This window comes from Cucurbita moschata, unplaced genomic scaffold, assembly GCF_002738365.1.
Source record: "Cucurbita moschata cultivar Rifu unplaced genomic scaffold, Cmos_1.0 Cmo_Scf00009, whole genome shotgun sequence".
Taxonomy (NCBI): Eukaryota; Viridiplantae; Streptophyta; class Magnoliopsida; order Cucurbitales; family Cucurbitaceae; genus Cucurbita; species Cucurbita moschata.
This window is the reverse complement of record NW_019268525.1, coordinates 3,059,986-3,087,699: the sequence shown is the minus strand read 5'-3', so window position 1 is coordinate 3,087,699 and position 27,714 is coordinate 3,059,986. Positions and strand designations below refer to the sequence as shown.

Below are 27,714 nucleotides of genomic sequence, written 5' to 3'. Positions count from 1 at the left end.
TTTTTTTTTTTTTTTTTTTTTTTTTTTTTTTTTTTGTAGGGGATGCTGATGGCCTGAGGTTGAAGGAAAGTTTGAAGCTACCAAACCCTTGTGGGCAGGTGAGAAAACCCTAATTAGGTTGGAACTTCGAATTTCAAAAACGTTCAAAATATTAACTTTATGAACGTTTAGGGCATGAGATCGACATCTTATCTAGACAACGTTAAGACTTATACGACTCTAAGTTTGTAAGGGAATGATTTAAGACGTCCACATTTAGAAAAATTTTACGTTTGAAGTGTAAGTTTGAGAACCGAGCTAAACTACTATTGAAAAATCCATGAATTTCATTAAACTTGGATAGGGTAAACAAAATTTGAAATCTTAAGCCAAATTGACTCTAGACCCGACACATCCCTTAAAATTTATTCGTGTTTGTATAAACTATAGACCCGATAGCGGAAAACCCTGATACTGATACCGATAGCTCAAATTTAGTGATAAACCCTTGAAAACATGATATATCAACTTTCTAATTAAGTTGGAACTTAATGAACGTTTAGGGCATGAGATCGACATCTTATCCTAGACAACGTTAAGACTCGAAGTGTATAGAAAAACTATGCATTTGAAGTGTAAGTTTAAAAACCCGGATGAACGACCATTGAAAAATCCATGAATTTCATCGATCTCGAATAGGGTAAACAAAATGTGAAATCTTAAGCCAAACCGAGTCTCACCCAAACGTTCACCCAACACAACCCTTAAAATTGTGTTTGTATAAACTATAGACCCGATAGTAGAAAACACTAGTATTGATATCGATAGCTCAAGTTAGTGATAAACCCTCAATAACAAATAGATATTCTTATTACGGGTCAAAGTCACGATCGATATGAACTTTGAAATTGCAGGTGATAATTGAAAAGAAAGGTGTAAGGAAGCTTTTGGGAGCAGAGGAATTGTTAGACTATGCAAGCCCAAGCCATAACCCAAGACATGAGCCAAGGGTTGGGAACCCTGGAGGAAGAGCCTAAGTGATGCTGAAATTAGGGTTTCAAAATATAATTGTGGATTGTGTAAGATAGTGTGGAAAATAAGAGTGGTATTTGCTATGTAATATATGTATAAGGATGTCTCGGTGTGGATGTGAAAAATGTTGTGTATTAATAATGACTCGTATTGATTGGTATGATATCGTCTATTACATTCAAGAGTGAGTATGATAGTGTTGATTGGATTACCCACCTCGATCCGGTGATTAACCTCAGAAGTTTAAGCAATTTAGAGCATTGTACAATAAGGGGTCGAGCCCCTTTCGGTGAGTTTACATGGGTAATGATCGTTTTAAAACATTATCTATTCGACTAAAACTCTTGGGTCGAGTTTCGAATCTTGTCACGGAGAGTTTCGGTCGGTTAAATTAAGGCTCGAAAAAAATATTGCTAGTTTGGATTGTCCATACGAGGTCGAAAAATAACTTTGAGTCAAAAAAATTCTTTGATAAACTGTTCATGGCTTTTTAAAGTGAATTTTCAACACCTAATTTGATCATAAACGTTGATTGATTGATGGTATATGATGTATGCAATTGTGATGAAAAAATCTATTATGAGACCTCGTGTATGAATATGAACGACATATATTATATCGTGATAATTACTCATTTAATATCACGAGACGCTATGATAAGTGAGACTGAACTCTACTGATTCTGTAATGACCCAAATCCACCGCTAGCAGATATTGTCTTCTTTGGACTTCCCCTTAAGGCTTTAAAACGTGTCTGCTAGGGAAGGTTTCCACACCCTTATAAATGATGTTTTGTTCTCCTCCCCAACCAACGTGGGAGGTCACAATTCACCCCCCTTTGGAGCCCAGCGTCCTCACTGGCACTCGAGAAAGTTAGCACATTGTTCGGTGTCTAAATTTGATACCATTTGTAACGACTCAGATCCACCGCTAGCAGATATTGTCTTTTTTGGGCATCCTCTCAAGCATTTAAAACGCGTCTGCTAGGGGAAAGTTTCCCACACTCATCAATGGTGTTTTGTTCTCGTCCCCAACCAATGTGGGATATCACAGATTCGATGTTAATTTCCATCGGTTAGGGCTAAGTCTTCAACAGCTCAATTAAATGGGTTAATATTATTTACATCCACGAAAGAAAAATGAAACATTTTGAAAGTAATGTGCTAATATCTAACCCTAATAAAGAAAAATAATGTTGAATAAATAACTTAAAATTAATTATTTGAATTTATTTTTGGTTGAATTATATAACTTGAAGTTAGAAACTAACGTTTTATTTAAAATCTAAGAAATGAATTATTCAACCCGAAGAAAAAAACGGAAATAATTTATGAGAACGTAAGGTAAAGAATAAAGATAAGTGAGATGAAATTACGATTTTACCCTCCTAACCTACTTTGTCTGGTTCTCTCCCTCACTGGAGCAGACCGACAGCCCGAGTTGTGACAGCCAGGACAGTCATTGACATCTGATCTACTGCAGCTTCACCTTCAAACTCCCACTCCCAAATTGTTCATCTTAATTTGGTTCAGCGAGGTGGGCTGTTCCATTCCTTTGATCTCTATTACCAATCCCCATTTCCCCAAATCTAAGATAAACCCTCTTCAATTCCGCTTCCAATTCCACTTCCCCTGTTTTTTCCGCCGCCATGCCCGGTTTAGTCTCCGTCAAAACCCCGCCGGATGCTCCGCCGCTCCGGATTTCAGTTCCCGACACGCCGCCGGCCACGAGTCACCGACCCCCATCGCCTCTAACAAAGAAACAGCCCTCTCCTTCTCCTTCCCGATCTAAGCCTTCGCCGAACGGGAAGAAGAAGCTTCAACCGGAGAGTCCGACAGCGGCTCTGTTTCCGCCGGATTCTTCTCTGGACAACCCCGATCTTGGTCCTTTTCTTCTTAAGCTCGCTCGGGATACCATCGCATCCGGTGATGGCCCGATCAAAGCTTTAGATTACGCGATCCGAGCATCGAAGTCATTCGAACGGTGCGCCGTTGATGGTGAACCGAGTCTGGACCTAGCCATGAGTCTTCATGTTCTAGCCGCTATTTATTGCAGCTTGGGTCGGTTTGAGGAGGCGGTGCCGGTTCTGGAACAGGCGATTCAAGTCCCTCAGATTGGGAGAGGGCCGGATCATGCCCTTGCTGCTTTTTCCGGCCATATGCAGCTGGGTGATACGTATTCGATGCTGGGTCAGATCGAGCGCTCCATTGGTTGCTATGAAGAGGGCTTGAAGATTCAGATCGAAGCCTTGGGTGAGACGGATCCCAGAGTTGGAGAGACTTGCAGGTTTGGTTTCTTCTGTTCTTATATTAGATGCAGATTTGTCTTTCCAAAATTGTGGGAATTTGTGGCATTTGAGCTGGATTTTGAAGAGTTTAAGGTTAATTTTGGAGAGTTTAAGGTTAATTTTGGAGAGTTTAAGGTTAGTTTTGGAGAGTTTAAGGTTAATTTTGGAAGAGTTTAAGGTTAATTTTGAGATTGTGCTTGATCTGCTGATGTTGTGACTTTACCGTTAAAAAGAGACAACTTTTTGCTTCTTTCCCTATGAATCCTCAGCTGTGTGACACTGGTTTTGTGTTAGATTATGTGTTTTTTTGTGTTGAGGTTTCAGGTGGATCTCTGAACTAACTATTTGTTTGTGATTATATTGGCCTAGAGACGAATCGTTGACTAGTTTTTTGCGAGTTTCATAGCTTGTATTTGTTTGATGTCCTGTTAATCGAGTGAAGACCCGTTATTGTTCGGAGTTATCTCGGTTCATAGTTCTGAAGAATGGTTGTTTGTGGATCGAGTTAATGTGAATAGGCGTTGAGAATAACCATGGAGAATGTCATGTTATATGTAGGTATTTATCAGAAGCACACGTTCAAGCAATGCAATTTGATCGGGCGGAAGAATTGTGCAAGAAAACTCTCGAGATTCATCATGCGCATAGTGAGCCTGCGTCGCTTGAAGAAGCAGCTGACCGTCGACTGATGGCGCTTATTTGTGAGGCAAAAGGTGATTATGAATCGGCGCTTGAGCACCTCGTCCTGGCTAGTATGGCGATGATTGCAAATGGACAAGACAGTGAGGTTGCTGCCATTGATGTCAGCATTGGAAATATTTACATGTCTCTATGTCGTTTTGACGAGGCAGTTTTCTCGTATCAGAAGGCGCTCACTGTATTCAAAGCATCTAAGGGTGACAACCATCCTCTGGTTGCCTCTGTTTTCATTCGCCTTGCTGACCTTTATCACCGGACTGGAAAGCTCCGGGAGTCGAAATCGTATTGCGAAAATGCAATGAGGATATACTCAAAGCCTGTACCGGGAACTTCACCCGAAGAAATTGCTGGTGGATTAACAGAAATTTCAGCGATTTACGAGTCTGTTGACGAGCCTGAGGAGGCGTTGAAGCTCTTACAAAAGGCAATGAAGATGTTGGAGGATAAACCGGGACAGCAAAGCACGATTGCTGGGATAGAAGCACGAATGGGAGTGATGTTCTACATGGTTGGACGATACGAGGATGCGAGGAGCGCTTTCGAGAGTTCGATATCGAAACTTAGAACCACCGGGGAGAGAAAATCTGCGTTCTTCGGGGTTGTTTTGAACCAAATGGGATTGGCTTGTGTGCAGTTGTTCAAGATAGATGAGGCTGCTGAGTTGTTTGAAGAAGCAAGAGGAATTTTGGAGCAGGAGTGTGGCAATTGTCATCAAGATACCATTGGAGTTTATAGCAACCTTGCTGCAACTTATGATGCTATGGGCAGGTACTTCAAATTATTTTAACTATTTTCTTGCCATTACCTATCATATTACACCTATTCGGTTCGGTATAGCTCGCCCGGAGCTCAACCGCCTAGCTTGGTCCGGTTGTAGGTCAAGTTATAAATTCAAATATCTTTGAAGTCGTATGTTAAAGCTATGGGGAATTTACTATCTCGGGTATTAATATTGTGAGATCTCACATTGGTTGGGGAGGTGAACGAAACATTCTTTATAAGGGTGTGGAAACCGCTGTCTAGTTGATACGTTTTAGAAACCTTGAGGGGAAGCCCGAAAGGGAAAGCCCAAATAGGACAATATTTGCTAGTGGTGGGTTTGTGCTGTTACAAATGGTATCAACGCACACGAGGCAGTGTGCCAGTAAGGATGCTGGGCTCCGAAGGGGAGTGGATTGGGGGGACCCACCTCGATTGGATGAGGGAACGAGCCAACGAGGATGCTGGGCTCGGAAGGGGGGTGGATTGTGGGATCTCACATCAGTTGGGGAAGAGAACAAAACATTCTTTATAAGGATGTGAAAACCTCTTCTTAGCAGACGTGTTTTAGAAACCTTGAAGGGAAGCTCGAAAGGGAAAGCCCAAAAAAAGATAATATCTGCTGGCAGTGGGTTTGAACAGTTAAAGCTTTATCTAATAGTTTCTTATGAATCTATTGCAGAGTCGACGATGCTATCGAAATATTGGAATCTGTTCTCAAGTTGAGAGAAGAAAAGCTCGGAATTGCGAATCCCGACTTTGAAGATGAAAAGAGGAGACTGGCTGAGCTCCTGAAGGAAGCAGGCCGAACCCGAAACCGGAAAGCAAAGTCTTTGGAGAACCTCATCGACCCGAGCTCAAGGAAGACCAAGAAAGAGACAACGAAAAAGTGGTCAGGTTTGGGATTTAGAATCTGAAATGGATAGTCTTCCATGAATATTGGAGCTGCTTTTAGTGATCCAAAATGCACATTCTGTAACATATAAGATCATGTATAGAGTTGATTTAGTTTTTTCTTTATTTCTTTCTTTATTTCTTTAATTGGAGTAAGCCCTTTCTGTTTCTCTTTATCAACTGAACTCATTTATTGTTTTTCTTCTCTTTGTGTTGTTAATTGCTTCATTGAATGAATGTCTGTGCTGTAAGGCTGTTACTTGAGAAAAAAAAAAAACATGATCTTGGTTGAATAAGATTCGTAGTTTCGGATTTAATAGTCGAGTCTAATCGTTTGATTCCTAACCTTGAACTCGACGGTTTGGCTGAGTTGATCTCTTATCATTCTCTCCTAAACGTAGCTTCTGAACCAAAGGTGGATCTTCAAGGTTCGTGGCTGACCCATGGTGATTAACCTCAAGGGTCTCATCCCCAATTGGCTCTCGAGGTGGTTGGCCCCTTAAGGCTCGACATTTCTAACAAATTATTCGGTTTAGTTCGGTTCCGATAATGAATTTTAAAGGTACTTTTTGGCTTTCAAATTGAGAAAAGATGTCTTAGTTTTTACTCAAAGAATCAAATTATTATTATAAAAATAAAAATAAAAAAAGAGAGAGCATCGATTTACAGTGGAAAGATTACAAAGTTAAAAAAGATATTATTCATTTAGATGGGAATGGTTTTTAAAATATTTTATAAATCATTAATTACTTTATTAAGTTTTTTATTTATTTTTTAATAGACAATTAATTAAAATAAGTGGAAGTAAATTAATGAGCAAGATTTTTTTTCCCCCCTTTTTAGTTGAAAATCAAGAGAATAATTCCCAACAGCAATGTAAAATAGTCTTTAAAAAATAAAATAAAAAAAAGATAATTAAGTATATAAATTGACAAAAAGAATATATTCATAATAATGGGGAAAAAGATTGATGAACCTTCCAATTCCATTAAATCATGATTTCGATTCTCTCTTATGGTGGAATTATGCTTTAGAATATGAAACTTTAAATCAGAAAAAATATATATTATAATTTAATTAATATATTTAAAAAAAATTATTATTATGCATATAAAAAAAAATACATGAGTTAATATAGAATATGCATGGTGAAATTCCACGTTGGTTGGAAAAAAAACATTTTTTATAAGAGTATGAACTCGAAAAGAATAATATCTGCTAGTGGGTCTGGATTGTTACAAATAGTATCAGAGCCAGACACCAGGTAGTGTGGGTCTAGACTGTTACAAATGATATCAAAGTCAGACATCGGAGGGTGTGGCAATAAGGACGTTGGCTCCAAGGGGATAAAATGAAACATTCCTTAGTGTGAAAACATCTCCCTAATGGACAGGGTTTAAAAACCTTGCGAGGAGAATCAATACAATTCACATGAAAAAATTTATACAGTTCGAGCGAAATAATATCAATACCTACATCTAATCTTCACATCCTAATGCTAGAAATACAGTTTATGGAGATGGGAAGTCGACCGATTATCGATATCTACAACCCGATCGATTGTCACTCCCTAGTACTCTCACAAGAACTCCCAAGATTGACAGATAAATCATGAACCAACAATCTTATTATGTTGCTACCTGATGCTTTTGAGATATCTACACACTCTTGTAGGTCTGCATCGCAAGCAGTAAGAACCCATTCACGATCGTCGTCCATGTATTTGATATCGAACGTACCGATGTCTAGTTTCAATCTCTTTGCTACTTCCTCTTGTAACTCCACAATACCGGTACACGTGGAAATTTGAAACCGAATGATATCGTCCTTATAAGTGGCCTTGATAGTCATTCTACTTGGTTCTTGCCTCGCTGATATATGAGGGACTGTGTGACAAACAGACTCCATAGGTTGTCTCATAGCTATATCAGAAGGTCTGGGCCAACAAAATTTGGGTACTTGATCGTCGAGAACCGCATCGGCAACCGAAGCGCAAAGATTCTTCAAGTCCTTAGAGCTTCCTGCATCCTTAATCAGCATCCCTCCAAACGGTTCCTTCGGCTCAACCATCAGAAGCGTATCGGGAACTGGACAAGCACGTGTCGATGTGTTCGGTTTGTCGATTGGATGGAAGGCTGCTGCTTCAGGAGAGCCTCTTCTTACACATTGTTCTTGGTGGTGAATAGAAAGGGGATTACTCTCATTTGCAGGACTACCTTGGCAAGAACCATGAGATGTAGGTGTCCCGGTGCTCTCGTCCCGAGATCCGCTTCCTGTTCTAAAATTGTTGAAGCCATTTCCGAGCTTCATTAGAGATCCATTCTGCTCGTGAAACAGTTCTTCCGGGTTCGACACTCCCCTGAGTAATTGATCTTTCAGTCTAGCCTGTGTGTTGTTTGTCTGTGCTTCTGAGGTGTTTGTTTCTTTACGTTGAGGATCAGAGGGTTGAGAAGCAAAAAAAAAATTTTGATTCGACCCGTCCGGAGTTAACGGATGAGAACTCGAACTAACTGCAACAGGAAGTGGACTTGTAGCAAGAGAAGACATTCCAAAAGTTCCTTCATTCCCTTGAACGGAATCGATGACGCGTTTTAGCTTTGAAAGAGAGCGATTCACCTTATTGATCTTTCGAGATGGCCACCGTGAGATCCCGTGTTGCCTACAGATACGCTTCATTGTTGTCGGACAAACTGTCGAAGTGAAAAAAAGTGTTCATATAGATATGCAAGCATAGCTTTTATGAAATTAAACTGCAGAGTGAAGAACATACCGCCAAGGCTTTTAGCAGCATCCTTAAGACTACCAGCAAAATATTGTTGAAGAACGTCCAGACTAATCGACTTCTCGGCTTTTCCGCGCTTCCTTTTGGACGTTTTTTTCACTTCCTTATTCTGGACACAAGGAACGGGGTTGTCGCTTTCCCTGTCCCGAACAGTATTGTTTTCGTCCTTTGGGGCATCGTGAACCATTAAAGAACGTTGTTGTAATGTTTCTAAGGCAGCTACCTCTCCCGTGTTCGGCATGGCATCAGACTCGGGTGGAATATGAATACATTCAAGTCTTGATTCGAACCCTCCGTTTCTTGATGCTTGAACGACTTCGACAATTCCTCCTTCCTCAAGTTTGATTCCAGAGGCAACTTTGAGAGTGTAGAAATGCTGCTTCATTGTTGCCATCATTGCACCCAACAAAGTCTTTTGTTCCTGATAATCAACGAGGCTCGGTGGCAGAAAGAATTCAAGAATGTACTCGTCGTCTCCAGTAAACTTGCTCCGTAAGCAGATCGAAAAACAGCTCTTTAATCCGAACATGAGTGCGTAGTGTACCAAAGGGTATTCGTTCTTGCAGAATTGAGTGATGTCTCCACAAAAACACGAGCTGTGAGACGAAAACGCTCTCCCCGAAACCCCTTGACCCTTTTGTAAATGGTGTTCTAAACACGCCTCGCGAAATCCCCACTTGTGAGCATCAACAACATAGGATGCTACTTCAGTTGCAGACATACAGATCCGCCCCATACAACTACCATCAAAGCTAGTACAGCTTTTCTTCAAACCTCCACCATTGGCGAGCACGTTTCGGTGCCTGCACGGAACCCAGGTTTGAGCCAATGGTAAGTTATGGGTTTCACAAACAACGGTGAGTACGGCCAAGATTTCAGCCAGCGCATTCTGTCGGCCTTCGTTGCAAATCTGAAAGCATTGCGAAGTATGTATACGTGAGAACGAGCGAAAAAGAACAAGCTATACAATATTCATCTTTCGGAATGCAAAAGTGACCTGGATATTCGGACGATCCAAAATCTCTGAACTTTTTAGATTAACAGCCTGCAGGAAAAGAGATTTATAAAATGAGCAAAAACGTTTATGATCGGTAAACACGACATATGCTTTGTCCAATACAATCAAGATCCAGACAACACTCGAGTAATTCAACAAATGGAAGACAACTCAAACCTGCAGAGCTTTACAGACTTTGTCCACCTCAGGTGCATAATTGATCCTCGGTGAAGTCATGATTAGCTCGAGAACACCAAGACAAGACTGCCCCGAAGGGTCGAAAACAGGCAAAGCCAAAGTTCCCTGAACATTATAATCAAGAGCATGCCTAAGTCGTGAATACTCCTTGCTCGAGTAATACTGCACATTTGGAGTCCATTCAGGCAACTTTTGTTGAAAAACACGACCAGGGAGACCGAGAGATCCATCCAACTCAGTGTCCAAAGAGAACATATACGTCAAAGAGACCAACCTATACCGATGAAGCCCGTTGCTCTGCGTATCAAGAACAAACGGTTGCCCGGAAGTCGAAAGTACAACCTTGTCACCATTCTTTACAGGTGCCCAAACCTGAGCTAGAACTTGCTGGTCGGACAAATCCTTAATGTACCGAAGAGCTTGCGCCATTTTTTCCTTGATCAAGCAATACCCATCTGGATTCTCGGACGGAACGGGAAGAATCTTAAACTTGTGATTCTCGATCGGCTTTTGCGGTACCGAATTCAAATTGGAAGTACCTGCTCTCAGCTGTACAGTTAAGCCATTTTAAATGGAAAAGAATCCTTCTAACTAAATCCAAGAACACAATATCAACTCAAGATGACAAGATTGGAACTGACAGAAAAGTAGCATCCAGAAACGCCATACGGAATCATATATCTGAAGAACAATCAAACAAATACCAAAACAGGATGAAAAAGTAAAGCAAAAAGTATTGATTCAGGCTTTCAATCCCATAGTAGCCTTCGTTCCTTGTTCTTAAATGGCATAAACACCAAGCCATTCAAAACCTCACTGATTCATAAAAGAAATTTGAAGAAAACAAGTCCAAAAACGCACTCAAACAGTCAAAGAAACAAACGGAAAAAAGGTGTTCCGATTTCAACCCTTATGAGAAGACGATCCACTCAGTTAAATCAAAATCAAACAACAAATTAGACAAAAAGCGGTAAAAACAAACGCAAAACAGAATCGAAGCTCACCAAGAACAGAGCAAGCATAGGCAGCAAATTTGGAATCCTCGCCATCATCGGCTTCAGAGAAGGCCCAAAGAGGCGAAGCAAGATGATCGGAAGTTGAAAACAAAGGGGTTTGATCCAACGGCCAAGGAATATCCAAATCGAGATCGAAATCCATAATTGGGTTCCGGTCGTCGGCACCGGAACGATGAGATTTAGGGAAAAACGGAGATAGGTGATCGGAATCGGGCTTGGGCTCGGTCATGGCGAGGAGATAATGGATTTACAGCTCCAAATCTTAGGGTTCTAAGGGTCTGAAACTAGTTAGAGAGGAAAACGATGAAGAAGAAGAAGAAGAAGAAGAAGAAGAAGAAGAAGGGAAGAGGAGAGGGAGAGGTAGGGATTGTTTTGGGAGTGTGATTCCATGGAATCCAAAAACGAGTAGTTGAAGTTGGATTATATGAGAGTTTTTGGATAAAATAAACAGATTTGATTCCGTGTTGCAACCCACTACCACAATCGCTACTCTACTTCCCATACTTTTTGTCTCAACAAATTCAGAGCTTTTTTAGTGAAAAATGGAGAAATCTATATAATACTGTGATTACAAGAATCAAAAATCAAAAAGCAAAAAGTACCCTTCACTTTAATTATATATATCTTCCAAATTTTATCGCTAATTTCATCATTCAACAACTAATGAAGGCTTTGTACGTCAGGATGGTCCAAAGTGAGTACCATTCATAGCCCATGATTCCATGTCCTCTGCTTGAGAATGAGACTTTTGAAACTCAAACACCCTTTATGCTTTGAATTTTATAGCGTTTTAGTGAACGGATTATCCGTTCTTCATGTTCGAATGAACGATCGATAAAGTGGTGTGATGTTGATATCAAAATCTAATCAATAAATTTTTTTTACTTGATTTTGGTATATGTTGAAAAGTTTGTGAGCTCAAATAATTAAAAAATGCAAAAACTTATATATGATTGTTCGATGATTAAATAATAAATAATGAAAAGCTCGTATGTGAGATTTTACATCGGTTGGAGGGAGAAACTAAGCATTCCTGACACGGGCAGAAATGTCTCCCTAGTGGACATGTTTTAAAATTGTGAGGCTGACGATACTACATAATTGGCTAAAGGAAACAATATCTGTTCTCGAAGAGACGCGTTTTAAAACTGTGAAGCTGATGACAATACATAACAGCAAAAAATAGACAATATCTACTAGCGATGAACTTGTACTATCTCGGTAAATCAACGGGGTTTTATAAAATTTATTAAACACCAATAATTCTAAAAATTAGGTGGGTTTTTGTTTAATTATAATAATCTAGGTCAACAAAAATTCAATAGCTTGTGATTATAATTAATTAAAAAAATAACTTTTGTACTTCCATTAAATAAACAAAAAATGAAAAAAAAAATGGATAATTGCAATAATTAAGCATGTGGGTTAGTGAAGTGGTCTACTTTAAAAAATATAATGGTACAATGTGTAAATCCAATGTCATACAGCATTATATTAAATTTACTATTTTTTTTATTATTATTATTTTTTTTTAGCTAATTGGACTTTTGTCTTGCATCATCATCTTTTTTATTTTTATATTTTTATATTTTTTATTATTATTATTTGCAATTATATATAGGAAAAAGACAAGACAAAAACAACAATAATTAGTTGGTTTATATTATTTTTTAATGAAAAAAATTAATTAATTAATTTTTTTTTTTTTTTTGGAAAAGTTGTTAGCATTAACAATAAAGATTAGTTTGAGATTATGGAATATAATTATTTGTTAATTGACTTTTAATACAAAGTCTAATTGAAGCAAGTTGGATTGGGGCGCTCCCTCCATTGTACATTGCCAATATTTTTAATTAATATTTTTAATTTTCTCTTAATGAAGACAAATGTGTTTAATTATCAAATAACAAAGCTGCCTACCCCATTATTTTTTTCCTTCCAAAATTAATTAATTAATTAATTAATATACTCTACTTTTCGAATAATGGAAAATGTTTAATTTATTTGTTAGTGACATTCGCATAATTAATTTTTTTAATTAGTATAATGAGAGCGTGTAAAGTGTTGATATTGAATTTGGATCGTCAGATCATGAGGAAGGTGCCTATAAAGCAAGAGAAAATAAGTGTGTACTTCAAATCTCTATCTCGATATCACTCTAATTGTAATTGGGGTTACAGTCGTAATTTGAGATTGAAGTCGGGAGTCTCAAACCAAACCCAGATGGGATTGATCTTTGTTGGACAAGTTGAGCTCTTAGATTAGTGTGACGTCCATGTAATTGAGGAAAAAATATGCTGGAACAATTTGTGTTGGTTTGGGGAGATAGTTTTCACTTTTAGCAGTGGGAAGTAAGTAATATGATCATATTGTAGAGAGGCAAGGAAATATAGGAGTCACCGGGTGCTGAATTCGGATTCTGAATCCCGAACATTAAGACGTAATTATTATCCACAAAAGAAATCGAATGGAATTTAGCAAGTTTTTCAAAGATATTTATTTTGTATTTTGTTTTATTTAAGAAACAGGCTACTTGTCTCCTCAAGTTGAATGGTACTTTTCATGTTCCATCATTTTATTTCTATATAATTTTCCTCTTGACTTTGTGTTTTTTTTTTTTTTTTTTTTTTTAATTTCCTGTTTTATTGGAAAGCTCCAAGGATATGTGGCTGTCAATTGGTTTTAGGGTTTTCATCCCTATCCTCAACGAGAATATTTATTATGTTCGGTCCTCGAACATTATATAATTTACACTTTGGTCCTTGAAACTTCGAAATATTTATTTTTTTTTGGATATTTTTTAAATATTATAAAAATAAATAAATAAATATTTGATAAAATTATGTCTTTTAATTTATTTTTTCCATTTTACTTAATAATTTAGCTAATTTTATTTCTTTTTCGAACAAATAATAAAATATAAATGAAAAAATTGAATAAAAATAATAATATCTTGTTGTTGAAGGGTAGAGATGTAAATTCTCAATATCCTTAATGAATTTATATTATTTATTAAATGATGTAGAGAATAATTTGATTTGGAGGGTGTGGCTGTAAGGATGGGAAATTTTCCAAAGGAATAATTTGAAAATAAATTAAAAAATAATAATAAACATTAAGCAAATATTTTGGTGTGTGATTTGACATTGATTAAAGTTTATGACTTTTTCTCTATGGAATCCAATATTTATGGAGAAGATTCGAACAAGGAATATTCCAATATTATGGCAAAAGAATCTTTATTATTGGAGGATGGATTCTATTTCAACTACTTAAATATAAATTTGGTACCGTAATTTTGAAAAAATTAAAATTTGGACTCTGTAAATTTCAAATTTAGATTTTTGTATTTATGATTTGATAAAATCATCGTATAAATGGACTATTTATGGTAATTTTATCAAATTATAAGGACTAAATTCTAAATTTTTCAATAACGTAGAGACCCAATTCGTAATTTAACCTAAAGTTTTATCCATTATTGAAATTTTAAAAAAAAAAAAAAAAAAAGGTATATAAGTCAAAGATATTATCTTAAAAATGGTAAATAAATTTTTAGAATTTGATTATAATATTATAAATATATTTAGAATTAAATTACTTGCAAAAAAAATTTTTTGTAGATATTTTATGGTAACGTTATATATTTTTCTTCTAATTTTCTATTGTTTTAATTAAATGCTCTTTCAAATAAATTTTATAAAAGTGCGACTAAACTATAAAAAAAAATTAATTCAAATGAAACAGTTTAAGGCGTACAAGTTTATCATTCGAAAGATCGTAACTTAATCAATTAAAAAGGGTTTAATTCAATTTTGGTACTGATAACAAAAATTACTTATTATTCAATTTTCTAATAATTATATTAAATAATCAAATTTTGAAAATTTTTAGAAAGTTATGTAGTTGACATTTATTAAAAAGGTCAAACATAGAGGAACTAATCATTCCAGATGGAATCGAAAAGGCAATATTTTTATTTTATTGTCTAATAACTTAAAATTATTTAATCAATTAATTAGTAAAATATTGTCAAATGTATTTTAAAAAAGAGTAAGAAATTTTGATGGAAAAGGGCATAATATATTAATGTAGAAATTAATACGCCAATAAATATTTAATGGTATTTCTTAAAAAATTGTTTATATAATTTTGTCAACCTAGCATCGTTTTCCAAGTGTTGGTGATAAACACAACATTAATAAGTTAATTAATTGACCATTTCAAAATACAAGCTTATCAAAAATCATAATTAAAAATAATAAAATTTATGGTCGGCTTAAATTTAGAATAAATTGAGTCTAATGAATACTTTAACACATCAACTAAAATAAAATATGTAATATTAACTTAAGTGTTCAAATCTCTATCTCATATGGTGTCGGGAGAAATGACTCAATTAGTTTATTGGATTTAAGACAAACCAACAAGGATCCGAGCTCTTTCAAAGTAAGGATTCTATTGGGCGATTTTCTTGGTCATTGTTTGATAACTTATGTAGGTTTAGTTTTTTCGGTGTTGTATAAACTTGATGAGACGATGGAGGTGGAGCTAGAAATTTTTTATCGAAATATTCAAATTTCACGTGCGAGATTTTTATATACAATAATTCAAAAAGCTGTTTTGTATTTTTTAGTTGTTTTTCCAAATATATCTCGAACTCTCTCTAGATATTCTCATTTTTACTTTAAAGATTTGTGATACGATCATTTCAACTTAACGACACAGACAAATCTCAAATTAGTTTTACATTAAAACCGATATTATGCGAGAAAAACAAATAATATTAGCAAAGGGGACCATAGCAATTTGGGTTTTTTAATGGCACAAAATGGTAAAAAGTATAGAAAAGATTCAAATTCCAAAATAAATAAATAAAGTTGTAAGCCAAAAGGGATTTTGAAATATTCGAGGCTGACAGTGAAGGGCACAAGTTGTACGGATTTGACCCACCTTGTGAAGCTTCCGGAGTCATGGGGGCCGCCCTCACTCCCCACAACTCGGCGCGCCGCCGCCGCCGCCGCCGCCGCTCCCTCCGCCACGGCCCCCAATTGACAAATTGCACTTCATTTATATTTAATTCCTCCGTCCATTTGGTTTTAATAAATAGCTCTTTTTTTAATAACATTATTTTAATAAATAGCTTTTTTAAATATAGTAGTGGTAGTTATAAAGTTGCAAAACTGTGACACAAATTTATTTGGTTTATATTTGAATTGGATAAAACTATGGGTAACAGAAAAAAGTTGTGTGTGTGCATTTCAAGTGTTCGAAACCTTTTCTTAATCTACATCCCACACCATAGCAGTAATCAAACAATAACGACTTCCAAGTTATTCGATCTTACTATACGCAACAGTACGTAATTGTAAACAAACATTTAGAAGATAACAAATGCAACGACGATCATCTCACGAGAATGTAAATGCCAAGATAAATCGACAAAAATCCGACTCAAAGTCACTAAAAATAACAATTTCGTATGGAAAAATCCCATAAAGATCATAAGAGGGTGAGGGATAACTATCAACATTAGCATGTTGAAAAGCAGCAGATAGCAATGGTTGAAACCTGCTAGCTTGGTTCGTTCATACAATCCGCTCCAACTCCCTTGCATAACTGAGCGTTTGGTTGATGAGTTGAAGAGAAGGTATTTCCTTGCAAGGTGCAGATTCTTTCGCCTTTTGGAAATATACAACGCCATTCGTTATCTCCCACTCGGGATGCTCCTGCATCGAAACAACAGATCGTCATCAACAGGTGCATTGTGAAAACATGTAAAGAATAAGACATGAAATAGTTGGTGGAAACTCTCTTAGTTAGTACTCATAACCTTCAGGACAGAGGTTAGTCAAGAGAAGTATTCATCGAAAAGACAACTTTCATCTATCTAAAACTTGGTAGTGAGAATGCAGATTATCGAGGATTAAATGCATCAAACAGAGCTTACCTCCTTGACATATTCCAAAAGTTCTTTGTCAGAGGAAAACAGCAGCATTTGGCGTGCATCGCTTATAGAAAGATAATCATATGCCTTCTCACTGCAACCAGCTATTTCATCTCTGGAAGTGACAGGAACGACATAAATTATGAATGAAATGTATGTTGTCTCAAAAAAAAATTAAGAATGAAATGGAACAGCTACTTGTCAGCGACCCCGAGAGAGAGAATTTGGCAAACACTTGGAAGGACGTGGGATTTATCATCTATCATTATATTAGTTAGAGACCTTATTTAGATGAGTTACCTTACAGTCTTTGCAAGGAGGTCCATGAAATAACCAAAAGTTTCGTGGGGCACAGTCTGTCGAGCACTCAACACACGGTTGTAAGCACCTTCCATGAAAGATTGTTCCAGCTCCACAGCATGTTTAATATATGGGCTCTCCAAAGCAGAGGTAGAAAGAAGTTCAAGTTCAGTATGGAATTCTGCAATTCTATTCTGCACAAGAAGCCTCAAAAGGTTGAGACCCAAGATTGGATACTCCTGAGGGGATGGTGGAAGGAGGTTACTGATCCAAAAAAAAAAATTCTCATGAGAAAAAATTGTACCCAGAAGTTCAACCACAAGATAACATCCAGTTAATCTCAATGCGGCAATCTCGTAAAATGCTAGATTAAAACACAGGAAGCTCAGGCTAAAATCAGATACATCAGTTTTGAACCTCAAGAGAACTCAGAATATGCTTTCCTGATAAGTTAGGACCCATTTGTTACTCTGCTGCAGTTCATTGTCAGATGATTTTCTCGCCAAAGCAGTTCAGTTTAATTAGATTAAGTCATTTACATGAAAGAAGGAAAGATAATAGTATGATGTAAACTACCTAATAGTGACCAACTAAGAAAATTATATTTGCAAATAATATCTATACGTAGCTTTAGTCTTTGATGAAATTTCACTTCAAATTAACAAAGAATCAAGTTGTTCAATAGAACTCCACTTATATCTATACTTTTCTACTCTTTATCTCACTACACCATTCCCCAGGCTCGCAAAGGAGTATAAATCATTTAAATCTTGGCAATTAGCATAACTTTTCCAAGAATCTCAGGAAGAAAAACAAACCAAAGGCACCAACTGAAAAAGGAAAAAACTAAACATTTTTATATTTTCTTCCCCGTCTGAGATAAACAAGCAATATATCATAATAATAAAGCAACTCAATCATTTTGGACAGGATTTAGGAATTCAAATTTCACTTTAATTTAGAAAGAGAAAACACACCGAGCATCAGTGTAGTAAGGCTTCAATTGGAAGAAATCTCTTTCAAATGCCTCTTGATCCTCAATCTTCACACTAAGCAACACAGCGTGCTCATATATATCCCCTGAAGACACCAAATAAACACAAAAATCGTATAAGAACTAAATTTAGAAAACGACTGTGCAGGAAAGGAGAAAAAACCCAAGTCCCCTATAGATAATAAACTTTTTCGTATAGAAAACTCAACATCAGAATATTCAAAGATCCAGAGAGTATATTATTTTTTCATGTCCAAGTAGTTTCCGTCTTTCTCCAACTTCTATTAGATAGATTATCAACTTATGACATTCGTGTCTCATATTTTGTACTTCTGAGTAAAATTACTTCAAAAGCTCATTCAAATCTTATCCAAATTTGCATCAACTATGGTATTGGTCATCTAACTTCTAAGATGGGAAATGCTTTCAAAGCCTCATCATAATCTTACCATTGTAGAATCAAGAAGTCAAATTTACTCAATCTCATGGCTTAAGCTTCTAGTTCGGGTGGTAGCTTAACAGCACTAATCACAAAAGTGAATATACCAAGTCCCACACAAATATAAGTTCTATCTATTACTATGAAGATACATAAACCATATATTATAATCTTCTCTTCAGTTGAGTATTGCAAGATCCAAGCGACAGCAAATTATTCATATGGAAAAAATATAGTCCAGCAAATAAGAGCAGCGGAACTATGAAATATAGTATGGCGAGACATTCTTACTAGCCACCGTCAGTTCATGGACAGCATTGGGGGTATTTTCAAACAATGGCGGAAGACTTCTGAATCCAGTCAAAAAAACCTGCAAAAAGAAAAACAAAAAAAAGATTTAAGAAACTTGAACGGCATCATTAAAAACCAATCTCCTCAAGAATAAAAGAAAACACGCTGAAACTGCAGTGAACAGATGAGTAATTGGAAGAAACATTAGGGTTCTAGAATCAGATCGATACCTTGAGCTGACAGAGGAGATTGTTACAAGAATCATAATCGTGCCTGACAAGAGCAGCTTTCAAGCGCTCGAAGTTCTGCGAGACCTCAGTTAGCTTAGGATCCATGGCGATCTTCGTCTCCTTCAGTTTCTTTCTCTGAATCTCTCCGCTGAAATGGAAATGGAAATGGAAATTGGTCACTTTAGTTGCTGCCTTTGCTTGCTCTTCAAGAAGGAATTCCACTTTCTCTAGGGCTCGAAATTGGGCCGGATCCAACAAGATACCCATACCCGGCCCAAACACCGTAATTACCGAACCCAACTCTGGGGATGAAATATATTATTATTCATATTTTTAATTTTTTTTAAATGCTTGAATTATATTTATAAATTTTAATTTTACTGTTTTGAGTTGGGTATTTAATAAAATATTCAATTGTACCATTTTTAATTTTTAAATTAAACAATGTGATTTTATATTTTGATTGAAAGAAAAAATGAACACACAAGAATAATGGAATTTTTTTATTTTTAAATTTAAATAAATATTTTTTATTGGCTTTTAATTAACAATAATTATTTTTTAATTTAACTTCCATCTTCAAAAATATATAATTTCATTTTCAATCTTCAAATACTGATAGAATTTTAAATATTTCAATGTTAATTGAACATCTTTGACATTAAGTAACATAATAGAATAGAATAATTTTGAACATTTCATTCATTGAAGAACATTTTTCAAGCAAAACATTGATTTTAAAAAAAAAAAATTAAGAATTTGAGAGCAATATGATGATGGGAAAATAAATAATGAAACGAGTTCAATTCCAAAATTTCCGACCAAAATTTCCTGCAAGTAAAAAATGTTCCACTGAAACGTCTAAAAATCTCAACCAAAATTCTCAAGATTTATCTTCCAGTTCTAGGAAACTACTGTGACATCGCTAAATGAGTTCTTAACCTAAGGAAATCATGCTCAAATGATGCTAATTCACACCTTCTTCTACTGAGACCCAACAGTGCACAATAAATATACATAGAACAAAGCTGTAAAATCTGTAAATGGTGTCTGAATCTACCAATTTATGATCCATAGGTTAGCGTTCAAAGGTTTGTGCAGTACCTAGTGGTGAATCGACTTGCTACTGATCCGATGCGTAGTTTCAGTCTCTCTTAAGTTGAGCGCCATCGACAAGGTATTGGTTCAGTTGCTGGCCAAATATCTTTGTAGAGAAAGATTCGACGGTGTGTTGTCGGGCTTCCCTCCCCATTCTTGCTGCCATCCCAGGATCCTGGATGAGTTTCGCCATTGCCAGAGCGAACTCTTGAGGATTAGGCGAACAGAGAAATCCTGTCGCACCGTGTTTTATAGTTTCAACTGGACCCCCACTGTTGCATGCGATAACAGGCTTGTAAGCTGCCATGGCTTCCAAAGGAACAATGCCGAAGTGTTCATCCTGCATTAATTCATATTTATTGTAAGACCAAAGGATAGGATTTCGTTAGGACCGTGTAATGGGGCGATGCACAAACCTTCGGCGTGTAAAGGACACAGAGACATTGGGAAAGGAGGGCGTTTCTTTCGAGTGTTGAGCAGGATGTGATGAAGGTAACACGCTCAGATACACCTTCTCTTTCAGCTAAATTCTTAAGCTCCTCCAAGTATTCAACGTTCTCTCTTAGCCGTTTATCGAAGCCTCCTGCAATACAATTTGAAAAAAAAATGCTTAAAAAAGTTGTACAATTACAAAAGTAATCTGCAGAAAATCTCCAGAAAATAGAATCATCGAGTAATATGATATAGTGTAATTTAGACTGCATCAAGCTTGAACTCATTGAGTCAATTATTAATATGAAGCAGCACCAAGATCGAGAATAAAGCGTCCGAGCGTATTAAACAGGCATTCTACACTTGAGGGTTGATGTTTAGAAGAGCTGAAGTATTAAACTAATTGGTAAAATCTCCATGTAGATCCCATCATATTCTATTGCAGTAATCAAAATGAATGCATAACTAAGGGTTTTTACAAAGAAAACATTTTCCAAACAAATGCAAGCAATCACTCAGTTGCAATGGCAAGGTAATTCAGTAGAACATTAAAATTTAAAGCATCCTTTTCAATAACGGTCCACGCCCCGTTCTTACTTGATAGGAGACAACGCTAAAGCCAAAGATTAATAACTTTTCGATTCACACCCCATCTTGATAGGAGACAACACTATTGCCAATACTTATGATCAAGAATGATCCACCATGAACCACTTATCAACAAAACAACAGGTATTTGTTTCACCCCCACAATATATGATGGTACTAGGGAAAAAAGTTGAGACTTACCAGCAATGACCAAGGAAACATCAGCTACATTGTAATCTTGAAGAATGCCGCCTCCTTCAGGTGTGCCAAGCCTAGCAAAGGCTGAAATAGCTAATTCAATGTTTTTCTTCCTTTCAAAACGGTTGATGGAAAGAAAACTCAACCTGATATGAATGAATTTATAAGAATTGAATGAATATAATAGAGAGATGCAATAAAAATAAAAAAACAATAACAGTATTTTTTTAGAAAAAACACATTGCAAATCACAATATAAAGTTTATCAACTCATAGGAACAAGAATATACAAACATGTCCGTTACTTCGGAGTATGAGGCTCATCAAACTGATCTATATTGACTGCTGGATAAAGAACAGCAGGTCGAATTCCTCGCGCATTGAGATGTTTGAATGTATTGGCAAAAGTGGATGCAGTAAATTTGCTATTGACCAGTATCAAATCTGCCATTCCTGTGATTACGTTAAGTGATAAATGTAAATATTGAAGAGTATATGAATGTAATATCAAATCAACATAAGAATTGAAAGAAGTAGAATGAATTGTCAGAAACCGAACCAGTCGTCATTTCTTCAATTAAGTCTATGGGTTTTCTATACAGCCTCCTCAACAAGGTTGTGTGCTTAGCCAGTAACAGATCCGGAAAATGACAATAAAATACAACCTGGATAAGCACGCAGCTTCTTTAGTCGACCATGATAAAGTGACATCTGAACAACATTAGGAAAATATCCATACCTTTGATGACCTTTTCAGTTTAAGTAGCGGAACAACAACAGAAACCTGATCTGCTAGTATGATATCAAATGATGGCCACATAAACAGCATGCAGAGGGTGACAATAATACACCGTAGATATGCACATACTGCATGGAGGCGGTAAAAGATATGGCGAGGTAGGAAATCACCATACACAGTAACTGGAAAAGTGCCTGGAAGAAATTAAAAATGAAAGCATTAGAATGATATGCTGTGATACTAATACTATTGCAGAAATTTGAAGAAAATTACGAGAATCGATCACAGAAGAAAAACGGGGAGGTTGAAATTTCTCAGAATAGACGTGTCTCCTTGGCATAGTACAAGAGTCGATCTATAGATATATTATTCCTTTATCACAGCCTCATCCTACACAAATGCCTCATTCTGCCCCGTTCAAATTGAGACTAAGACTTCTTAAGTTCAAAAATACTAGAATAATTCTTTCTAATTTCCATTTTTTGAATTGCATAAAATTCTTCTCATCAGTAGAAAGATATATTATTTCCAATATCAGATCCATTGAAGATAAAAGCAGTGAAGCACACCAGAAAGGGTTTCCTCAAAGCACCGATTTTTGTCGTGGTGTGATGTAAAAATATGGACATCATGTCCACGAGAAGCAAGTTCGACAGCAGCGTCTACAATCAACCTCTCAGCTCCACCTGTATGCACCATACTCTGTTAATAGCTATCTATGACAGTAACCTTTGAAGATTCAAAGTTAGAAGTACATGAAACATAGAATGGAGAAATTTTTTTTGTTGATTGACTCTAATTTTAAACATCATCTGCTTTAAAGGATAAAAGTAAGAGAAAAAAAATAAAAGTTCTATTCTATGCGCACAACTCAACTCTATCATTTCTTGCTGGTTATCAGCTTTATTCCCCAAAATGCAACCCCAATATTATAGAAATCCATCCTTGATTTTGTTCTGTTTTCTGGATGATGTTTTGAAACCTTACTTCATTATTTTCACCTGTTAGACTATAGAAACAGAAGGGAAAAAGACAACTAAAGAAAGGTGACTGATTATAGCATCCCCTTGATGAAATGTCCGTTAAATCACCACTGGGATCAAAATCTTATGTTTTTGAGCTAAGTTAAATTATATTTTTTCAATGTATTCTCAACCTGTAATTCGAAGATTAACGTGTTAACCAATCAGAAGAAATGGAGAAAAAAATAATAACAAGCTAAAAAAAGTAACTTGTGTTGTTGGACTAAATCCAATTCAATTTTTACAATGTATTCTTAACAGAGTAAGAAAGATACCACCTTAAGAGAAATTTAAAAAAAAGGGCACAACGATTCAACGGATGTGAGTCAGTTTCATGGATAGCAATCAAACACACAAACACACATAAGCAATTCAAAATGATGTGCCAGCATTCCATACTTCCTAGAAGAATAGAGAAACAGCCCCAATCAACATAAATAAGAATCAAATTCATAAAATGTGCCAGTGCAATCCCTCGGTTCTCTAAACGTCCAAATCCATAACACTACCTAATGCGCTCACACGCTATTAAATACTTTATCATCTTCGATAAATCAAAATTCAAATCACTCAATTCGATCAAATACGAAGAACTAAACAACAGAACATGAAAAAGAGGTGTTGATCGAAATTCAGCAATTGAATCAGTTGATAAAACAGATGCTCTTACCTATACCAAGATCTGGGTGGATTATGGCGATCCTCGTCTTCGATCGCCTTCTTGATTCCATCGTTTCCCCTTCGGCTTCAGGAAACGAACTCGTTGCAGAAAAGAGGAGTTCCCTGGGAGCTTCTGCCGATCGGAGAGTTTTCTGTTAGTGGGCCGTCGGCCTTTTTCAATTTGGGCCCAGAAAAAAAAGCCTGTTTCATCTAGAAATTTATCTAATTTTATAAAACGTTATTTAAGTTCAACTCTAAATATTACTGAATTATAAATTTAGTCCATAAAATATTAATTTATTTTGTAGGCTCGAGTTTTGATAAGCTTCTTTAACTTTATGGGTAATTTAATTTTATTTAATGTAAAATATATAAAAATTTAAGTTTGATGTACAAATTTCAATCTTTCCAACTATTTTTATAAGTTAATCACACCTCCAATTCCAAATATTTAGATTTTAATTATCATTTTCAACAAAAAAAAAAAATGCAAATTCAAATTTCAATAAATTTTTTATTTTAAAAAAAAATGCACAAACTCAAATATATAAAGCATAGAATTATAAATTATAAAAACTAAAATAATAAACAAATGTATCACTGTATAATTTAAAATTTTAGTAAAATTAAATATAATTTTTTATGATTACATTAAATAACTCTGTAGGCTCCTTCACAAAAATCACAAAAATCAAAATTCTTCTAAGGATGCGCACCTCAGAAAAACGGGGTTCTATAAAATATTCAATTCATCCCTCGTAACCATATCACATCTAAATCTGACGAAATAGGATGAATTGAGAAGGGAGCTCGTCCACTCTCATCCGCATATGCTACTTTTCAAAGACCTAACAACCAGCAATCAGACCTATAATTCTACCGTTGAGTTAAAACGACTTACAATAAAACCCAAATAAAAGAACCTAAAAGATTTACTAGTTTAGGTAATGAGTAGAGTTAAACAGCTGCAACAAAATCAAAACATCGAGATGAATTAACAATTCTCATCCTTTGAATTATATATTACATATACATAAAGAGTTAAAGAAGCCACAGTGCTTGCTAGCACCACAATATTGTTTTTGTTGCTCTCAACTTCATTTTCAGTTGGTTCCAATTACACAATCATAGCACCATGTACAAGAAAATCCATTTTTTTTTTCTCAATCAAGCCCTGGTTTCTTAATTAAAAAAATGGTAAAATATACTACTACTCGCATGCCAACTTCGTGCCGAAGCTCGTAAGGCAAATGGCGAAAGCCTGGAAAGCTGATAATGGCTGCCTATAATCCATAGTAAAGGTGTCGTCGCCTACCTTTCCGAACTGTAGGAGGACTGTTTCTTCGTCCCCTTTAACTCCTGGCTGGCTATGGTCAACAGCAGCGACAAGTTGAAAGTTTTTAACGGATGCTACCGTCACCCGACCGTGAAAATTCAAGCACCAGCATTGCAGGTGCTCATGCCATCTAGGGGCCTTGTTTCTTAAGATTGTCGACCCAGATGAAGGAGAAAAGGACTCGGATTTCTTCATCTTCGAGTCCTCATAAGGTTTGCTGGTGCCAGTGTCTTCTGATACTGGGCACTTCAGAGAGCATATCATTCTCCTTGGGCCTCTTGATTTCAAAAGATTAAATTTGTAAGAGACTTGCCCAATTTCAAAATTCCCCGCAGAAACTTGTGGGCTAATTTGCTTGCTTGCAAAGCGGCGGCTTGATTTACTGCTCGATGGCTTTGCACCGTTATGTGGTGGCTGGCTATCATAAATTGTAAAATTGGTACCAAGAAAATCGGAGCTGCAAAGGGTTCAGAAAATGGGGTAACAACTTAGTGCATTTTATTACAAGGAAACGACATACTACGACGTTTACAAATTGTACCAACAAACTTCGAGCTGCAAATTTCCCTATAGCTAACACAATGAAATAATTTTTCGCACATTAACGAAAAAGAGAAAAGAGAGTTGTTAACTAATGATCCTCCCAAAGTCTGGGTGTGAAATATCTACAGTGACTAACATGTGGTAGCATCAAGCAGTTCTTTGCAAACTATCGACATGGATTATCTTTCAGCAAGAACTGTATCTTATTTTATTTTCTTTTATCATGAACCGAGCTTTAATTGAGAAAAATAAAAGAGTACAAAGACGAACAAAAAGAGAGCCCACAATAGAGGGGAGGAAAACTAAAAGAAGGGCCCACCTTATAGCTCACTCAATGCTCTAAGAGCCCTTGTTTGAGAAAAATGGCAAGAATGGGGTAGAATATATGAGGATGGGGATAGAGGCGTGAAGGAGGTCTGAGATTCATTTATCTATCAAGGTAGCTTACTCTGGGAGTTCTCATGAATAATAGATGTTTCTGTAATCATCGTCCATCTTACACTTGGGCATGACATTCCAAAATCACTCTTAAACATGCCCTTATTTCACATGGAGGAATTCTTTTTTTTTTTTTTAAGTCTCTTGATCACCGATGTTCCCTTAATTGTTATTATTGCTCTTTTTAAATAAATAAATAAACGAAGAAGAAGATGCCACAACTAGTGACCCATAAACATAGACATGGTAGAATTGTCCCACTATAATTCAAAGTTTCATAGTTTTGGTTCTTGTAATTCTCAAAAAGAAAGGACAGTGTCCCTCGTGGGAAAGCAAGAAGATCAGGCTGAATATATGGATATCCCCACCATCAAAAACTAGCTCGCCTCCTAGTATATTAGATATCCAAAAGAAAAGAAAGCAGCATATAAAACAGGATGCAAAGAGTATGATGCACCAAAATAAAGAATTTGTTCCGTCTTAAATTTCCTAAACAACAATATCTTACCTTAACTTCCCCACATAAGCATTGCTTCCTTGGGATAGGTCTTCACCATCAAGAGATATTATATACTCAGTATGAGATCCATGCCTATATCTTCGAGCAGCTAAGAGGAATTTTCCCTTATCTGTAAATGCTGGAGAGGTAGGAGGGAAAAACCATAATCAGCTAATACCACATACACAAATTCCTCCATTACTAAAAGAAAATAACAAACAACAGATAGGCAAGACATGTCAGTCATCAGTGGCCACCAAGTCATACACTGGACACAAAAGTTGCAATTTAAATGCAACGAACCATACGTATAAAATAATACTAAAAAAATTCTTAGTCTGTAAAATTCATGAACATCTTACTACAATTCATAGTTGGTCATCTCTATTTTGTGTTTTGTTAAAGAAAATCAAAGTCGGTATTTTTCTTGGTGGGATTTGAATCACCAACCTTTTGGTCAAAATTGTAATAGCTTAACCCATTGAGTTATGCCTAGGTTAAAAAGGTGGGTGTTTCTCATAAAGTCAATTATTCATTCATGTGAGCGAGGGAAAAAAATTAATCAAACCAAGTAACCCACATGGTAATCAATCCTAACTCAAGTTAAACATAAGCCTAGTTATTTGTTCATGCCAGTCTCTAAGAATTCTTATACAGAAGACAAAAAACACTTCTAATCTTGACCAGGCCCTTTGGAATAAACATAAAGTAACAAAGATACAAAGAAAACAAAAGGATAAGAAATCAGAAGACAGTGGATAAATGAACCAAAACTTGCAAAAAGAAAAAGTATTACATCCACCAAAATAAATGTTTAAGAGAACAAGAAAAGAAAAACCATTTACAAAACACAAAGATAACAACAAAATTCACCCCCAAGGCCCAAGTGTTACATTCTCTATACCTTGGTACTCATCAGTTGTATTTAAACCATAAAACCCAAAAGAATGCTCAAGTTGATTCACTGTTTAATGAAAACTATCATACGAAATGTTCAAATAAAAATATGATCCTGGACCCAAACTCAAGAGAAGATATACCACTCCGTTATGAGCCCAAATTCAAAAGAAGATATATCCCTCCATCAAATTATCTATGTTCAGTAATTGTGCAAGTCCTTATTAAGAGTTGAGCCCACTTAAACGATTTTTTAAGTTCTTATTAATGTCCATCATGTTCATGGGTTGCAAAAACATGTATTTCATTTAATTTCTTTTCCTAGGGAATAAAGGGGAAAGAGGAGCATGCATAGACAAATAAATTCGACTGCAAAAAAAAAAAAAAAAAAAAAAAAAAAAAAAAAAAAAAAAAAAAAAA

The 27,714-nt window shown here is 35.9% G+C and overlaps 5 protein-coding genes across 7 annotated transcripts in view; 1 reads left to right on the top strand and 4 right to left on the bottom strand.

Annotated features, from left to right (window-relative positions):
- Positions 1-2,435: 2,435 nt before the first annotated feature.
- LOC111447500 (protein KINESIN LIGHT CHAIN-RELATED 1-like) lies at positions 2,436-5,967 on the top strand. Its single transcript, XM_023086712.1, has 3 exons — positions 2,436-3,297; positions 3,857-4,765; positions 5,439-5,967. Exons 1-3 carry the CDS (start codon positions 2,660-2,662, stop codon positions 5,671-5,673), a joined length of 1,782 nt encoding a protein of 593 aa, XP_022942480.1. The 5' UTR covers positions 2,436-2,659; the 3' UTR covers positions 5,674-5,967.
- A 1,050-nt stretch (positions 5,968-7,017) lies between these two features.
- On the bottom strand, positions 7,018-11,197 carry LOC111447436 (protein NLP6-like). Of its 2 annotated transcripts, none has more exons than XM_023086604.1 (5): positions 10,632-11,197; positions 9,607-10,166; positions 9,430-9,477; positions 8,421-9,342; positions 7,018-8,340 (listed from the first exon to the last, which is right to left on the bottom strand). In XM_023086604.1, the coding sequence occupies exons 1-5, from the start codon at positions 10,870-10,872 to the stop codon at positions 7,214-7,216; spliced, it is 2,898 nt and encodes a 965-aa protein (XP_022942372.1). In that variant the 5' UTR covers positions 10,873-11,197; the 3' UTR covers positions 7,018-7,213. The 2 variants fall into 2 exon arrangements, with proteins under 2 accessions (XP_022942372.1, XP_022942373.1); XM_023086605.1 differs by having other exon boundaries at positions 9,607-10,176; positions 10,632-10,800.
- Positions 11,198-15,951: 4,754 nt separating this feature from the next.
- LOC111447901 (26S proteasome non-ATPase regulatory subunit 8 homolog A-like) lies at positions 15,952-19,078 on the bottom strand. The gene is made up of 6 exons (XM_023087278.1): positions 18,845-19,078; positions 18,615-18,693; positions 17,868-17,970; positions 16,891-17,154; positions 16,594-16,705; positions 15,952-16,372 (listed from the first exon to the last, which is right to left on the bottom strand). The coding sequence occupies exons 1-6, from the start codon at positions 18,947-18,949 to the stop codon at positions 16,232-16,234; spliced, it is 804 nt and encodes a 267-aa protein (XP_022943046.1). The 5' UTR covers positions 18,950-19,078; the 3' UTR covers positions 15,952-16,231.
- A 604-nt stretch (positions 19,079-19,682) lies between these two features.
- On the bottom strand, positions 19,683-23,711 carry LOC111447959 (alpha-1,3/1,6-mannosyltransferase ALG2). The gene is made up of 8 exons (XM_023087370.1): positions 23,592-23,711; positions 22,469-22,585; positions 21,900-22,093; positions 21,720-21,825; positions 21,466-21,613; positions 21,164-21,306; positions 20,359-20,525; positions 19,683-20,282 (listed from the first exon to the last, which is right to left on the bottom strand). Exons 1-8 carry the CDS (start codon positions 23,650-23,652, stop codon positions 19,989-19,991), a joined length of 1,230 nt encoding a protein of 409 aa, XP_022943138.1. The 5' UTR covers positions 23,653-23,711; the 3' UTR covers positions 19,683-19,988.
- An 856-nt stretch (positions 23,712-24,567) lies between these two features.
- The window catches only part of LOC111447778 (tubby-like F-box protein 7), a 5,222-nt gene continuing 2,075 nt past the window's right edge, over positions 24,568-27,714 (bottom strand). For both annotated transcript variants that reach the window (XM_023087112.1, XM_023087113.1), the window contains 2 exons: positions 26,407-26,536; positions 24,568-25,374 (listed from right to left, as the gene is read on the bottom strand). In XM_023087112.1, coding sequence (XP_022942880.1) covers positions 24,792-25,374; positions 26,407-26,536 — 713 coding nt within the window. In that variant the 3' untranslated portion in view covers positions 24,568-24,791. The remainder of the gene's footprint in view (positions 25,375-26,406; positions 26,537-27,714) is intronic.